The 15,580-nt window shown below is 36.5% G+C and overlaps 1 protein-coding gene across 11 annotated transcripts in view; it reads right to left on the reverse strand.

Moving 5' to 3' along the window:
* The window catches only part of ADCYAP1R1 (ADCYAP receptor type I), a 138,077-nt gene that overhangs the window by 16,575 nt on the left and 105,922 nt on the right, over window positions 1–15,580 (reverse strand). For 6 of the 11 annotated variants that reach the window (XM_062621334.1, XM_062621335.1, XM_062621336.1 and 3 more), the window contains 2 exons: window positions 14,063–14,132; window positions 12,177–12,268 (listed from right to left, as the gene is read on the reverse strand). In XM_062621334.1, coding sequence (XP_062477318.1) covers window positions 12,177–12,268; window positions 14,063–14,132 — 162 coding nt within the window. Of the gene's footprint in view, window positions 1–906; window positions 961–12,176; window positions 12,269–14,062; window positions 14,133–15,580 lie in introns of all 11 variants that reach the window. The other 5 variants (XM_062621330.1, XM_062621328.1, XM_062621332.1 and 2 more) reach the window with 1 other exon arrangement.

The raw sequence follows: 15,580 nt of genomic DNA on the forward strand, positions 1-15,580 counted from the left end.
ATCTGTTCTTCAGTGACATGCTGAGTGTTGCCATGGTAATCTAGAAAAAAAACTCCACCCATGTTTCCTTTACTGCTTATGCCCTGTTTTATTTGGTAGGGATTGGTTATAGGTTTTTCTAGTGAGTATACCTAACATGACAGCACTTGATATTTGCTAGAATTATCAAAAAGTACAGACTTCATTTTGAAAACTGTATCTATGAATTAATTGCTGTTCCCCAACCAGTGAGGGGACATTTACACATGGGCTTGTGATAGAAAACTTTGCTAGCACTTCTTAGGAAAACAGTAATATTTTAATGCTGTTTTCATTTATTCTGCATCCTATCTAAATTAGGTAGAATAATATCTCTCTGATATTAGACATTGTAAAGTGACCCAAAATCTTTAGAGCACAGAACTGATAGAAGTTCCTCTCCCCCCAACCTTTTTTTAATATCTATTTATTTACATAATTAATTATTATCAAAGTAGAAACATTGATGGAAGGTAAGAGAGAAAGACAGAAGAGACAGAGGAACCAGAAAGTAATGGGAAGTCAGAAAAGATAGCCAAATAAGAGAAAATTAATATAAATGAGATGATGGATACCAAAACACTACATGAATTAGGGCAGGATCCTCAGATCTCTGTAGGCACACACAGAATGGAATTGGTCACATCTACCTATATGCATCTAAGATTAATTTAAACTGAACTATCACTTTCAACTTACTGAACCATGGAAAAAAACAGGTGCTTCCAGAGGCTGCACTGACCTGTGTAACAAAAGCATCTAAGACACATGGGATGCATTGTCTTATGGAAGTGCCCCGGTCTCTCAGATTGACCATAGACGACAACTAGACTGCTTAGATTAAATACGAGACTTTAGACAGCTAAAGGCAAACAAGCTGAGTCTCACCGCATGTGTCCTGTGCATGGACTGCAGCTGCATCTGGGAGGAAGAGGGAGGGTGCTAGGGTGGAAGGGGAAAGAAAAAGTTAAACATTCCAAGGATTAAATGAGTGATGTATTATAGTGGCTGACGACCATCTTGTCAGACTAAACACCTTAGAATCTGGCAATTTGATGCAAATGAGAGAGTACACAAATTTGAGGCAAAAGTAATTGCAAATTACTGCAAATATGCAGTTGTAAAGACTTTGTAGGTTTCTCAGAGGTGCTTAAGAGAAATAAGATTAGCATTTTGATTAAGGGGAATGAAGTTATGCTCTATTACTAAGGCCATGTAGATCCATAATGAAAATTATCAGGGTTTTGACTTCACTAATAGAACACAGGGAATGGCAGAGTTTGTGGGTTGTCTCTGAATGTGCTGAAGGGGAGTCCTTTGGGAAACACAGTAAGGTAGGATTTGATTCATGCAAATTAAAACTGTGCCTCATTGAGAATCTTTGTGCACCCTGCTCAAGTAATTCTACGTAAACTCACTACAAATAGGATAGGTAACCATGTAGTAATAGGAGAAGAAATGTAAAAACAAATTAATAAAATAAAGTACTGAAAATACAGTAAAAGGTTAACCAACATAAAAGTAGAAAGATTGCATGGGAGAGAGAAAAAAAAAAAGAAAGTGGATCTATACAGCTGTAGGTTGAGGGACTTCCTCACCTTGCTAATCAATAGCTAATGATTTCCTGAAGCTAAACTTGTTTCCAGGCCAAAACACCAACTGCATTTACAAAAGCCCTGGACTTACAGATCAGATGTAAATGGTTTGTAAAACTGAACTTCTTCTGCGAGCAGGAAACAGACTATACAATTCTATACCACTGCAGTGACTGCAGGCCCTGATCCACTGTGTGCAAGCAGACTCATTTAGCCCTCTCATCCAGACACAGAATAAGCAGGGATGCTTCTCAGTAAAGTTGTTATTTAGTTCCGTCTCATCTAATTTTTGAAGTTACTAATATAGCTGTATGCCTTTTACCTTGTCACCCTGCTAGCCTTGCAGTTAGTGGTGAGAAACAGACCATGAAGTGAGATTTATTTTACCTATTTTAAACATGACTGAAGAATTCATGAAGAATGAAAGAAGTTGTACTGAGAATTTTATTCTCTGGAGTGTGTAGATCTCTACTGACGGTGGAAGGAGCCAAGCACAATTATTTGAAGGGGGCCTACAAGGATGCTGGACAGAGACTCTTCATTAGGGACTGTAGCGATGGGACAAGGGGTGACAGGTTAAAACTTAAGCAGGGGAAGTTTAGATTGGATATAAGGAGAAAGTTCTTTACTGTAAAGGTGGTGAGGCACTAGAACAGGTTGCTCAAAGAAGCTGCGAATGCTCCATGCCTGACAGTGGTCAAGGCCAGGTTGGACAGAGTCTTGGGTGACACAGTCTAGTGTGAGGTGTCCCTGCCCATGGCAGGGGTGTTGGAACTAGTTGATTTTAAGGTCCTTTCCAACCCTATTTAATGATTCTACGACCTAGGTGGATTCCATATTGTCTTGCTAAAAGTCCAAACACTGTTGTGCTCTTCATGAAAGAAAGACAACTCTGTTTCTCATCTCTTTAATTGAAAACAAGTCCAGAATTCGTAGTCTTGTTACCTATAGCTCTACTTTTCATTGCTAACACCACCAAATCAAAAGAACTTTCCCTGACTTCTCAAAGGGGTGTGATGTATTCCAGGATCATCTTCTGATATTAGGAAATAACCTGAAAACAAGTTGGAAAAAAAATAAAAAGTAAAAAAAATGAGGAGGATGTCTGACGTCTTCTTTACTGTCCTTGTCCAAAATATATTAAAATCAGTTGACATGAGTGGATGACAGCAGTTTTCTTTCACCTTTTTGGTCTCTCTCTAACTTTTAGGGCTCTTGCATTACTTTAACATGTGACAGGTCAGCTTTGCTTCTCTTCACTGTTTTGAGCAGGTGTGTCTTACAAAGCCCAGTGGCTTGTTTTGGTTTTTTTTTCAGTGACTTGGGGGAACATGAGATTTACATATTTTTTTGTCTATGTACTTGTAAAGTCAATGAATGTCACACTAAAATCTAGGATGTATATAGGACACCTCGTGAGGGTCTCTATAGTTTACAAAGCTCCCCCAATACAGATGACATTCAATGTCCTCTATAAACTTTACGCTAGTGTACTTTTAATTCCATCAAAGCTAAATTTAACCTATTGTAACTGAAAGCTAGTATGGTAACTACAACAATAATTTGACACAGAAACAGTATGTCTATGAGGAAACCACTATCACCTCTCCCAAGGCTGAAGCCAAATTACTGCTTGCAGACTATATCTGTGGCTAAAAATGAATATTTAGCAAATATTAATTTGAACTGGAACTTTTTGTCCAATAGTTCTGATCTTTGCACAGATCTGAGCCTTGAAGGCAGAACAGAAAGATCAAAGAGAGCCAAAAATCATGTCTACACTGTTCATTCAGATTGCTAACTTCTATAGGGCTGACATACAAAAGATGGAGAAAGCTATTATTACACCCAGACAAAATAATGAAGAGATAAAGCTCTAATATTTAGCTGTACTCTAGGGAAGAAAGCTGGCAGTAGAGAGCAGAATACTTCCATCAAAACAGTCCTTAAATGAACTGTATCTTCAAGGTTAAATGTCATTATCCTTCCTTTACATTTAACTCTGGAGATCCTATTTTAACATGCTAGATTATTCTCAGTGACTCCAGAGCATAAGCTAATGTCATGCATTATGGAATAATTCTGATGGAGGTGCAGTAACGTAACTGCAGTGTAGAAGACAAAAGCTTGTTTAGTGGGAAAAACGTACCACACCAAATGAAGTTCTTAAATGGTTTTGAGTATACATTTACTGTTTGAAATGAAGAATATGTATGTCCAAATCCAGACATAAAATACCTTACAATGTGATTAACTCATTATCCTTAAAAGAAACAAAGAAGCAAAACCCACAGAGTATTTATTGTCACAATCTTCTTTAAGAAGTGGATTTTCAAGCATTATACATGTCTTAGTCCTGTCAGCTGGCAGAGCTCAGCATTGGTCTGGCTATACTGAGTTTATATCATCTGCAGCTCCGAAGCTTCAGCTACATTGCTTTGACTCACCTGCCTTACATGTTATGCGACATCCCTGCAGACAACCATCCCAAGTTTCAACCCATCTCTATAAACCCTCCTTAATGAAAAAAGAGAATGCTGCCTCTGTTGAATAGGCCTGGGCTTGCAGAAATTTCATCAGTTGAAACAGTCCTGTGTTTTCATTGGAAATATGTAAGAGGGATTACAGTTTGGAAATCTGTCAGTAATGATACAGGTGCACAGCAAACGAGTTGCTAAGGCTATGATGCGAACCATATGCACAACTTCAGATTGGGCTGATCCTGAGGTAGTATACAGTTGTTTCAGCCACCTTCACTAAAACTTAATTCCATATTAAACCACTGTAACCTAGTGGCCTTTGAGCACATACTTGTACTCTCCAGGACAGGAAGAATTTGTTCCTGGGTAATTAACCAGTTACCTGATTGCACTACACATTTCCTTTTATGAACAGTGTTATTTACAAAAGCCTCATGAGAAGTTCAACCTTCCAGATCAAAAAATCCTTCTGCATGGTGACAGCACCATCTTTCATGTCCTTTCCATACCCCAGGCTCTAAAGTCTATGTACTTGCTTGGAGTACACCCTAATAATTCCTCAGATGTAAAAATAAAACCACTGGATGTGAAGCATGCTAGTTGCTGAAGTGAGACACAAGAAATCAATATGTCAAGGAGAAGCAGAGACACTGAGGGGAAAATAAACTTCTTTTGTTCTCATATGGTAGAGTCAAAAATGTAAATGGTAGCAAAAGGTAAATGGAAGACCATGGATGTTGGTGTGCATCAAGCTTTGATGTAAATTGAAAGCACATTCAAGATCAGAGATGTCAGAATTATTCCCCATTGTCTGCAGTCTCGCAACAACTGCTGCATGACGAGTTGCTTCTACTCCACACTTATCTTTAAACTAAGTAACCAAGTCAAAGAAACAAAGGTGAAAACTGATCTGGGGACAAATAAAATTCTAAATCTATCTTTCAGCCTACCCATGCATTCAAAACAACAAACTTAGCTATGAGTAATGAGGGAGGGAAATGGAAAACAGCCAGAATTGTCTTATTTGGAAGGTCCCACATTAGCTTGCAATTTCAGGTTTCTGAAAAATTATCTGAATCTCCAAAACCATTATCTTTCCCAATAAGTAAACTGCCCTGATAAAGGATACAACACTACATCTAAAGCCATGGTTAATTCATAAGGAGAGTTGGCCAAAGCCAACAGATCTTCTCTATACTGCTAATCTCCGTGACAACTGAAGTTTATCAATACAGATCAAAACTAGGATATTCACTTTGATGAAGTTCAGTGACTTCAGAAACACATTTGAGGTCTGTCCCTCATTTTCTTTATGAAGGCTACCTTCTTTTTGTTAATCACGAAACTTGAATGCATGGCAACAGTTAGATTACAGAAAATCCAGTTAACTGTAGTCAGTTTTACATTAAGGTAAGAAGCTTTACATTGTGCACATTGCTAAAGTATTTGTGGTATTTTAGAAAGCAATGCTGGAACAAATTTAGGTATATCTAGCATTTCAGACAGTACATGTGTAGGCAAAGACCTATATTTACACACGTACACAGCAAACATTTACATGATGTTTTATGCTTAGAAAGTCATTTAGGTATGAAATATCCAGATATATGCCACTGATATATCAATAGGAATTCATTCTAGCCTTTTTTTGTGCCTAAGCCTCCTCAGAAAAAGGGCTAACCCAACCCTTGATAGAACAGTTGAGTACCTCAATCTTTGAATTACTGTTTCTTAAAAAAAACCATGAAGGAATATGTCTATAAAAAGTACAACACTGTTGAATACAACATGGCACTGTTCTCTCCTTCACTAACCTGCACACCTCCTTTATCTTTCTAGAAAAGGACCATCTATTAGTGTCTTCTCTTTTATTGCAAACACACTCTTTTCCAGCTTGGGGCTTGCTCTTGTAACAGACAGATAGGGAAAAAAGACTGTGTTTTGTTGATTTAGGGCACAATCCGTGGACAAAGAACATTGTTTTCTAAAGCTGCCACAGAGCATGGAGTCCAGTGGAATTTTTAAGTCACCATTGGAGAACTGTTGAGCACAAAACTTAAGCAGCTTTCAAAAAAAGTCAGCTAGACCATAAATCACACATAAATCAGTGCTGTATCTTTTCCTCTGTCCATACATCCACTGAAGCCATAAAATTGCCAATAAAAATACCTTACAGCAAAGTGTACAAATACTGTTTAAAGACAGTCATCCTATTTTTCATTACTATTTCAAATAGAAAACAACAGGAGTTAGCCTCCATCATACATCACCTGTGCATGAAAAGGCATGATGGACTTACACTCTAACCACCTTCTAAGAATTTTGAAATAACAGAAGCAGAGGCACTTTTTACATTACATTTGTCACAGATGATCTTGTAACCATAAGAAACAAGTTGGTAATCAAAACCAGACCCTGTCAAAGATCCAGTAAAGCACTTGCATATCATTGGAAATAGATGTAATTTTCTCTAAAAATATTAATTTTCTTTTCTGGAATATCCTTCTAAGTGGCCCAGAAAATAGCAAAGCCACTTTCAAAGTAGACACAGTTTTAGGTCTGATCTCATCACTGTAAGAATGCAAAAGATGCATACTGGATGAAAGTACAGTGCTTAGGTTATGAAGCTAGTTTTGACAGCCAAAGATGTATGTTTATGTTTCTCTACTTGCTACCAGCACTGGGGGGGTGGAATTTGAGTAGCCCCCCTTTGTGCTAGCTGTTCAACAGGAATAACAGCTCACAGGAACATTATAAACCCACTAATTATTTTGTGTTGTTTAATTTTACAATAGTTGAGACCACAGCAAATCTATAGATAGATAAACAAAAGCTTTTCAATTACCTTATCTGAAAATAAATAAATCCCTGTGTAATTATATTCTTGCTGTTTATGGTACATAGACTACATGATTTTACATTCCTAACAAGTACACTCTTCTCTTTTTTTTTCCAATCCCTAGCTGAAAAGATTTAGTACAAATTAGTATCTACCTCCTCCCAAAATAATCCAAAACAGAAACCAAAAACTCTTCAAACCAGCATCTAAAACAATAATTTGTCTTGGGAAATGTAAAGAAAAAGCGTAGTAGTTGTGAATTCAAACTTCAAATAAATCCATCAAGAATTAGTGTCAGTCAAAGTAGCAATCATGTACTCCCCTATCATCTCTTAGATATGAGAACTAGGTCCTTGTTGATCATGCACTGACACCACATGATCATCTGTGTTTTCCATTGTATTTTCTTGTGGTAGTAAAGGATTAGCTCAGGGACATGAGTTCCTTTCATTGCTGGATTAGCAGGCATTCCAGTACTCAACTGATATTACCTGGGGTTAAGAAATTAAAGTGCCATACTAAAGAATATACTGTTCATCAAACATCAGCCATTTTCTTGTCAGAAATGAGACTTTTGGCATAAAGACCCTGTCAATAATAGTACTGGCAGTCTGAGCACTTGCAGCAAGACAAAGCGGTAGCAGAATGAATCACTGAGTGTCCAGTGACTTTGTAGGTGAGCTGTAGAGGAGTGTTGTTTACCAAAACATTTGTGTTACAACATTGCTTTTCCTGCCCTAACCCTCTAGGTTGCACCATATGTAAAATCATACCTACCTATGATATATGCCATGTTTCTCCTTTCTTTCCAGCAAGATGCTGATTGGAGGAATGACGTAGACCTGAATTAGCTAGATATATGTGGGGTTTATTTTCTTTTCATTGAGTTTTCAACATGTGATACAAAATTTATGAAGAATCTGTTAAAGCAAGAGCAGAAACAAGCTTCCCCCACCAAAATTACACTAAAGATAAACTGGAAATAATAATAATTTAAAAAAAATCAGTTAAATGTGTTTGATCCTTGAAAAAGAACAAAGACTTGGAAATGTGTGGGCCCTTTTAATCTTAAGGGTTATTCCAGCATGCATCTACATCATGCATACCTACTGAAATACTGCAGCGGTTTATGGTAGTGATATTGTTAAGATTATATTCTGTCTATAGAGAATCTTTCTGCAATGCAACAAAGCTCATGAAAATAACAGCGTGGATATAAGGTTTGTGTTGGCATTTCTACAGGAATATGGCTTTTTTGGGGGGGTGAATGTACTCCCTCTACAATGACTTAACTAAAACCAGGATGCCTGAAAGCAGATTCTGACATACCATATTACACACCATTGGCTGGATTTCTCATGGGAAAAATAGCGAAGCCTTGATAGATCAGTTTTTTATGTTTCCAAAAAATCCAGACAGGGAACCGATATATGAAAATCCACGCAAAAAATGTAGGCCTGATGTGACACACCGCGTGCTGAACCAGTCATAGTAGGGTTGTGAATGTTGTTTCCAGTTGCCAGAACTGTGCATGCACATTGGATTCATGGACTTTTGATGTGGTGGTACTTGGCTCTCATCATATGGTATCACGGTGTCTCTAAATAACCTACTACTACTTCAAAATATTTACATACTGTGCAACTGAAGACTGCTAACAATCAGGTAGTACTTTCTGTCTGGAACCATGTTCAGTAAAACTTAACTGGATGAAATATACTGGTACAAATACAGGACACTGCCATTTGTCCTCTAGGATTAAGTATGTCATGTCTATAATCATGGCACAATTGTTTATGCAATTCATTAACCAGGTGGGGTGAGAAACCTTTCTGAACTATGAAGATAGTTGTCTTAATTACACTAGGAACACAACCAATATCTCTTTATGCTTCCCTAGCACCTGAGGGTCTTTCTTAGAACTTCTCTCAAATAAAAAATTATTGCGTTTCTATTATTCATCTTGCTTTGGTTTGATGCTTAACTTGGTGGAATTATTCAGGACTGACAAAAGACTAACTGAAACCAGAACATGGTTCAAGAAACAAAATATATCTTTGTTATGCATTTGGCAGTTTACTTCTAACACTATGAAGTAAATAATGATTATGATGACTGTTAGGAGGAAATATGAAAGTTGCTTTAAGCTCTCAGGAAAAACCCCAAAAGAATCATAAAATTAAAATGCACCTTTAAAAGAGTGGCTTTCACTGCCTTTTGAATTCCTACCTCATTAATAATATTTTTGATGAATCTAGCCCCATTCATTTCAGCCATATGGAGAAGTTTCTATTGAAAACATCAGTAAAAGTAAGATGAAATTATTGTTCTCTCAGAATCTGACATGTTTTGAGCCGTTCAGTCTGAAATGGGATGAGCAGCATGCAGGCAGCTTTGAGGAGGAGCTAAACGTGTGAAGAAATGCCTGTTAGGCATGAGACTGGTAATGAATGACCGAACATACGTGTTGATAAAATTGAAGTTTATAGTCACTAAAGCATTTGACTGCCACAGAAAATTGTTAGGAAACAGCTACATGCTTCCAAGTTTTTGTCAGCGAAAAGGCAAAGGCTATTGTATATAATGATCCTCAGGTTATTTAGAGAGAAACTCAGAATTTTTATGGGAGTAAAGCACTCATTATTGTGATGCAAATTATACAAATTATTTTTTGTTTTTTTTTTAAAAGCAAGTCTTACATTCTCTAGTGGCTGCAGTATATTAATTAATCATTGGCTCCCCAGTAGTGAACTCTTCTGTTGTGCTCCTGCCACAGCTCACAGCTAACTTCAGTAGTGGTAATTTTTAATAATGAATGTGCAGTAGTAACAATATATAATTAATCTTTGAATTAAAGCACATCCCAAGGCTTTTAAAGTCAAATACAGGTTTAAGTGATTTGCAGAACCATGACCATAATATCTACAAAATAAAACTGGAGGTAGATTTTCCTAACAACAACGACGAAAAAAACCCAACGCATTAAGAGGACCTGAACAAAAACATATACCATACATATAAGAAAATATATCCTACTCAAAGTCAATAGCAAGTTATGGGGTCTTTTATTTTCTTTTTTTTTTGATGGTGAAGAACCTGGCTAAAGGATTATTCCAAAAAGTGGAAGGCTGATACTAGAATAAATCTTAATCACTGCTGCAGATACCATGTGATACAGCTTTCAGAAATAGTCTGAACATCTTTCTCAACCACAACTACTCTGTCTCATGAAGTAAAGGCAAAGTATTTACATATGTTGTGGAATAAAAATCTGGATGGAGAATTTGGTCTAATGGAATGAAGTTTCATACTTTGAAATAGCAAAATAGGAAGTGAAAAATGCTTAATATGGACCACAATCTAAATGCCACAGAGATTTCAATATGGTGACATAACCATACTATGATATGTCTTCTTCCTTCATTACAACAGCTGTCCTTTTACAGGATACGTATGTACAAATATTAAGTATGTCTGGTGTCTATCTGCAGATTTATTAATTTCATTTCTTTTTATCATGTCAGCGTGACTTTCCTGTTGTTGAATCTGTTTGGATAAACAACACTCCATAATGCGTACATAAATGCAAGATCAATTTATACACACCCATTAATAAAGTTGCAAAAAAATATGAAAAATAATGGCAGCAAATGAAACAAAAAATATGATGTTTTCTCTTGGTTTTGGTGGCTAACTATACACATAGGAAAAATATCAGTAAAACCCAGTCACCATATTGATCAAAAATGAAAAGGATGTTTCATAATCTAGTTAAATCACTGGAGTCTATGGCATGCTTTGCTTCATATGTGAAAGATGTGCAGCAGATACTAAACATGCATGTAGCAGGTTGTAATCAGAACTAGCTCTGCACATCTTTGGTATTAATTACAATCTAAGATTCAGTGGATGTCTTCCCAGCAGCACATACATGGGAAATATTCATGCAAGCCCTAGGCAACCATGCATACAATTAACCTATTCATTACACTTTGTCCTGAGATATAATTCTGAGATATATGTGCCTGCAGAATGAATTTAAAGCTCTATTTTTGTCTGTGGAGCAAGCTTCAGGGGCAGTACTTTCAGTAAGTGAATGTCTGACTATAGGCATGAAAAAGTGATGCATAAGATATTACCATTTTGAAATGTGGAAATGTAAACAAGGCAGTAGGCAACTCGAGGATATATTTTCCTCTGAAAATTGTCATTTAGGTGGATGATGTCATTATACTATGAGTGTGGTTACTGAGGGTAAAGGTGACCATTGAATAGTGTTCTAAGGAAGTACTATTAAATATGCATCTCCTATTTTACCCTGACATCTTTTACTTTTATTTAAGGTTTATATGACTTGCCTTTTTTTCACCAGGAATCCAGTGATAAAACAAAAATTCTTACCTATATTTGTGAGTGCTAGAAAACACTAGCGTTCACAAAAAAAAAAAAAGCAAATGTTCATGGTGTTTAGGCTGAAAAGCCAAGAAAAATGTGCTGCCACATGTCCTAGTTATTAAAAACAATTATATAATTTTTGTATGGAGAATGACCACATGAACTTAAACTGGGGATGATGACCATTTCAAATGGCCAGCATCTGACTTCTAATGAGGTGGAAACTAAAAAAAACTGGCTTTAAAAAAACTGTAAATCACAAAGTTTTAAAACTTCTAAAGGAAATTTTTAGGAATCGTTGTGCATTTTTAAGCCATCCTAGGTATGGGGAGAATCGTTTAGCTTAAGTGGAATGCACTCATGGTTACAAAGAACATGAGCAAAAACGATTTTAGGAGATCTTCCTAAATTAGATTTCAATACTAAGTTAATGAAATCTTTCTGCCAAATCTCATTGTTTTCAATGAACTTTGGACCATGTCCCTGGAATGTATGAAGCACAGCAGACTGCCCCATGCGTATGATCATATTTATACCTGATCAGTATCTTAAATTCCAGATAACTGACCTGTAAAGATTTGATTTTGTGTTTTGGTTTTTGTTTTTTAATCTTATATTTATGCTTATTTTCTAGGCCTTTAAAAAAAAAAGGCTAAAACTACCATTAAAATGCACTTCAGTGGCATTTGGATTTAAAAAAAAAGTAAAAATCAACCAAAGAAATTTAATAATACTGTAACTCTTTTTTGAAAATCAAATTAGTTCAACTAAGTTGTCTTTTTGACTTTGTCTTTTTTTCCTATGTGTATATTAGAAAACTAAATTGATTACTGCTTTATTTGTACTTACAAGTAAATGCTGGATTCATTGCCCCCAATATCAGGTGACTGGAGTTTCTGCACAAGTATCACAATTATGCCAATAAAAAGAACAAAGTTTATCTAGGGAAAAAGAAAGGAAAAAATGATGACAATTATATATTTTTTTTAAGTATGAGAATGAGACATTCCCAGTGACTTGCTGGCTCCACTGCCTTATACAAACTGCAGTCTAGAAGTTCTGTAGGGTCAGGGGTACTGGGATAAATTTACAAGGGTCTTTTGGCCACTTGCAGCAGCTTGCAGAATTTCTTCAGTCCCCAGCACCAGATTAGATAATCATAAGCAAAAATGTTTCAACATTTGTCATTATCAACCAGTTCAAAGAATAAAAGATCTCTGCATATCAAAACCATATAGTAAAATTCTCAGCAGTAAAATCATCTTTAACTCTCATCCTCTGAACTAAGGCACTTCTCAGTTTAGCAGTATCCATTAGTCACAATTTAGTGTCTCCCCTTTCCTGAAATTCCCAAGTTGTGTCACTTTCCCTCTGCTTGACTGAATCTGGGCCAAGATGAGACAACCTCTAATGATTGTGGGAGGGGAGCTAGGGGCTGGGAGACATGGGTGCAAATGTTCATCTTCATGTCTTTTATGTTATCCTGGGATTCTTCTCTTTTATCAAATCATGCAATTACAGATATAGTTTTAAAAATTTGTGGATTAATAAAACTGTTTTACTTTAATACTTTGGCTACAGATTTGGCTGTGACCAACTCCATAGCTTCTTAATGCCAGAATAAAACAGTGGGAAATTTAAGTTGGTCCCTTATTCAATATTTTACTCCTTTAAAATATTGTGTGCATCTCTTTCAGAAGAATTTTCTATCTGATCTGAGGACTACAAATGAATGGAGAAGCCCAGACATCCCTTACTTGTTGCTTGGATCATTTATGCTTTCAATAGAAACCAGGTATAACCAATACCCCAAAGACAGAATGTGATCCTTCACATAATATGTTTGTAAAGCATGGTGATTCACATACATCAATATCACAAAAACCCAACCATTTTGATACCCTTCAGTATAATTAGCTGAATTATCTTTAATGTGTCTCAAGGTTATCGTACTTTAGAAAGCTGTACAAATACTTGAAAGGAGAACCAAACCTGATGAATGATACCTATGTGTAGACAGGTGCTTGTGAGCTGGATGTCTGAATTCCAACAAAAGTCAATGAATACCTGTCCAGTGCTGTCACTGGAGTATGGAGAGAAACTTGGCATGCCCAGATTTAGACACCTATATGTGGTAAGCCAAACCACTTTTCAGGTGACTAACCATATTGTCTAGTGGCTCAATTACATTTCCTTACTGGAGGAGTCCAACACCATTTTAAAATTCCCATATTCTTCTGGGGAAGCAGCTGAAGCCCAAGCAGGCACTTCAGAACCTCTCCGTGACCCATACACAGATATTTAGCATCATCTGAGTAAAATCCAAGACCTTCATCAACTACAGAGTTCTTAGCTACCTTGTTGACAACTGAGAATCTTGTACTATGTCCACCATACTATTATAGAACTAATATTAGATAAATAAATGTAGTTGTGAAATGAATTCCATTCAAGAGACACAGTCCAGCTTCCTAGCCACTGGCATCTAGTATTGTTTTAGATCACCTGTATCATCCTACTTAGCCTTCAGATTTCTACACAATCTTTGCTTGCAAGCAGTACTAAGTCTTCTTTGTAACAACTGAATGGTGGATGGTAAGTGGTGTACATTCAGACAAGCTGTCCATTAGTCCAGCACAGCTGATGCAGCATAGTTTGCAAAGCCATTTGAAGCTATTTGCATTGGTTATTTGCCCTTAGAAATGTTAGTGAAGTCTCCTCCAAGTGTTACTTACCATAATTGATCCAACCACAGGACCCTTGATCACCCACCACAAGGCAGTGTTGTCATTCATGTCCCAGCAGCTGCAGCAGTTCATTAAAAGAATGGGGTAGGAAAAGGGAAGGAAAGAGAAAGTTATAACAAAAATGTTAATAAACTTACAATAAATTTTAAGGGGTCAGAGAGCGGGAGATTAGTCTTGTAGCTAAATAATTTTATTTAAAGGTAGTAGTTCTTTAGTCTGTCCCAGCTTTCTTTCACAGCCTTTACCCACATTATCTGAAAGAAAAATAAGTATTTTTATGGCAATTTAAATGGTACCTCTTACTAAACAGTTTAGACATTTTGGAAAATGCCTTTATCTGTGAAATTGTCCCTTTAAGCTAACATCTCTGAGGAAGGGAAAAAAAGACAGGGACACCTCAAAGGTTAAGAGAAGGTTATTCCAAAGTTTTGTGTCTCAGATACTTTTCCAGAGTTAACAGATATAAATGTTGGTTCCTGACCCTGGCATAAGGATTTTTACACGTATCTAGTATACCAGAATGTACTAGAGACTGGTTGTATCCACATGAAAGAATTAATGTCCAGTACAGGGCTGCAAGTACTACCAAGGAGAGAGGATTCATCTGAGAAGGTTCAACTCCTGGACAACAGCTGGGGTCAGCCCCTTTTTTAAGCTGTCAGGGTGAGTGATAGTGAATATAATGCCATTTCTACCTCAGCATTTAAAATCTTTCTCTGGATCCAGCAAAGTATTCTGCAGAAGTTTATTCCATATAGATGCATTTGGACATTCATTTGTAGAGAAAGATAATTACATGATCTATAAACATAATGTATTTTAACATTAACATGTATTTTTAAAGCTAGGAAAAAAAAAGGATGAAAAAAATCTCTCCTGTCACACCACAACCATCCTGCTACACTATTTTAAGTCATTAAGAATTTGATTGTCAGTTAAAATTTTCTTTTATTTGTCTCTGCTTTCTTCCCCCTATGCTTCCCTCTCAAAAACATAAAATCACAGAAAAATATCTACTTTGTTCCTGCACTTCCAAGAAGGAGGGTCTCCCTCTGCCTAGGACAACAGCCAGAAGTCCCAGTAGCAGTTGTCATGATACATTTCTTAGATGCCAAGAAAAGAGCATTTTGAAAAATTTGAAAGAGCATACAGGAATAAAACACTCTCGATCTTAAAAGATCTTAATGGAACTTCTGTGACATTTAAGTAGTAGTCTCATAACATCTGGGGGGAAAGTGTAAATGGAACTGTATACTCGTGTAAATGTGAGGAGGCAGAGCTAAAATTCCATCATCCAGGTACATTGTGAGAGAAATCTCAAACAGGTGAGTGACGTCTGGTTTAGAAATTTCAGTTGAACTTATATTTTCAGTTGAACAATATATTATTAAATTTCAGTTGAGCAGTATCTTACTGGATTCCCATAAAACCAACAATAAGAGTGTGTGTGGTGCAGCTGGTGAGAAGAGAGAAAATTTAGAGACATGGTGTAAAATTTGCACAGAA

This window comes from Pezoporus occidentalis, unplaced genomic scaffold (genome assembly GCF_034315485.1).
Source record: "Pezoporus occidentalis ecotype Australia unplaced genomic scaffold, CSIRO_AGI_Poc_V1 ctg23, whole genome shotgun sequence".
In the NCBI taxonomy this organism is placed as follows: Eukaryota; Metazoa; Chordata; class Aves; order Psittaciformes; family Psittacidae; genus Pezoporus; species Pezoporus occidentalis.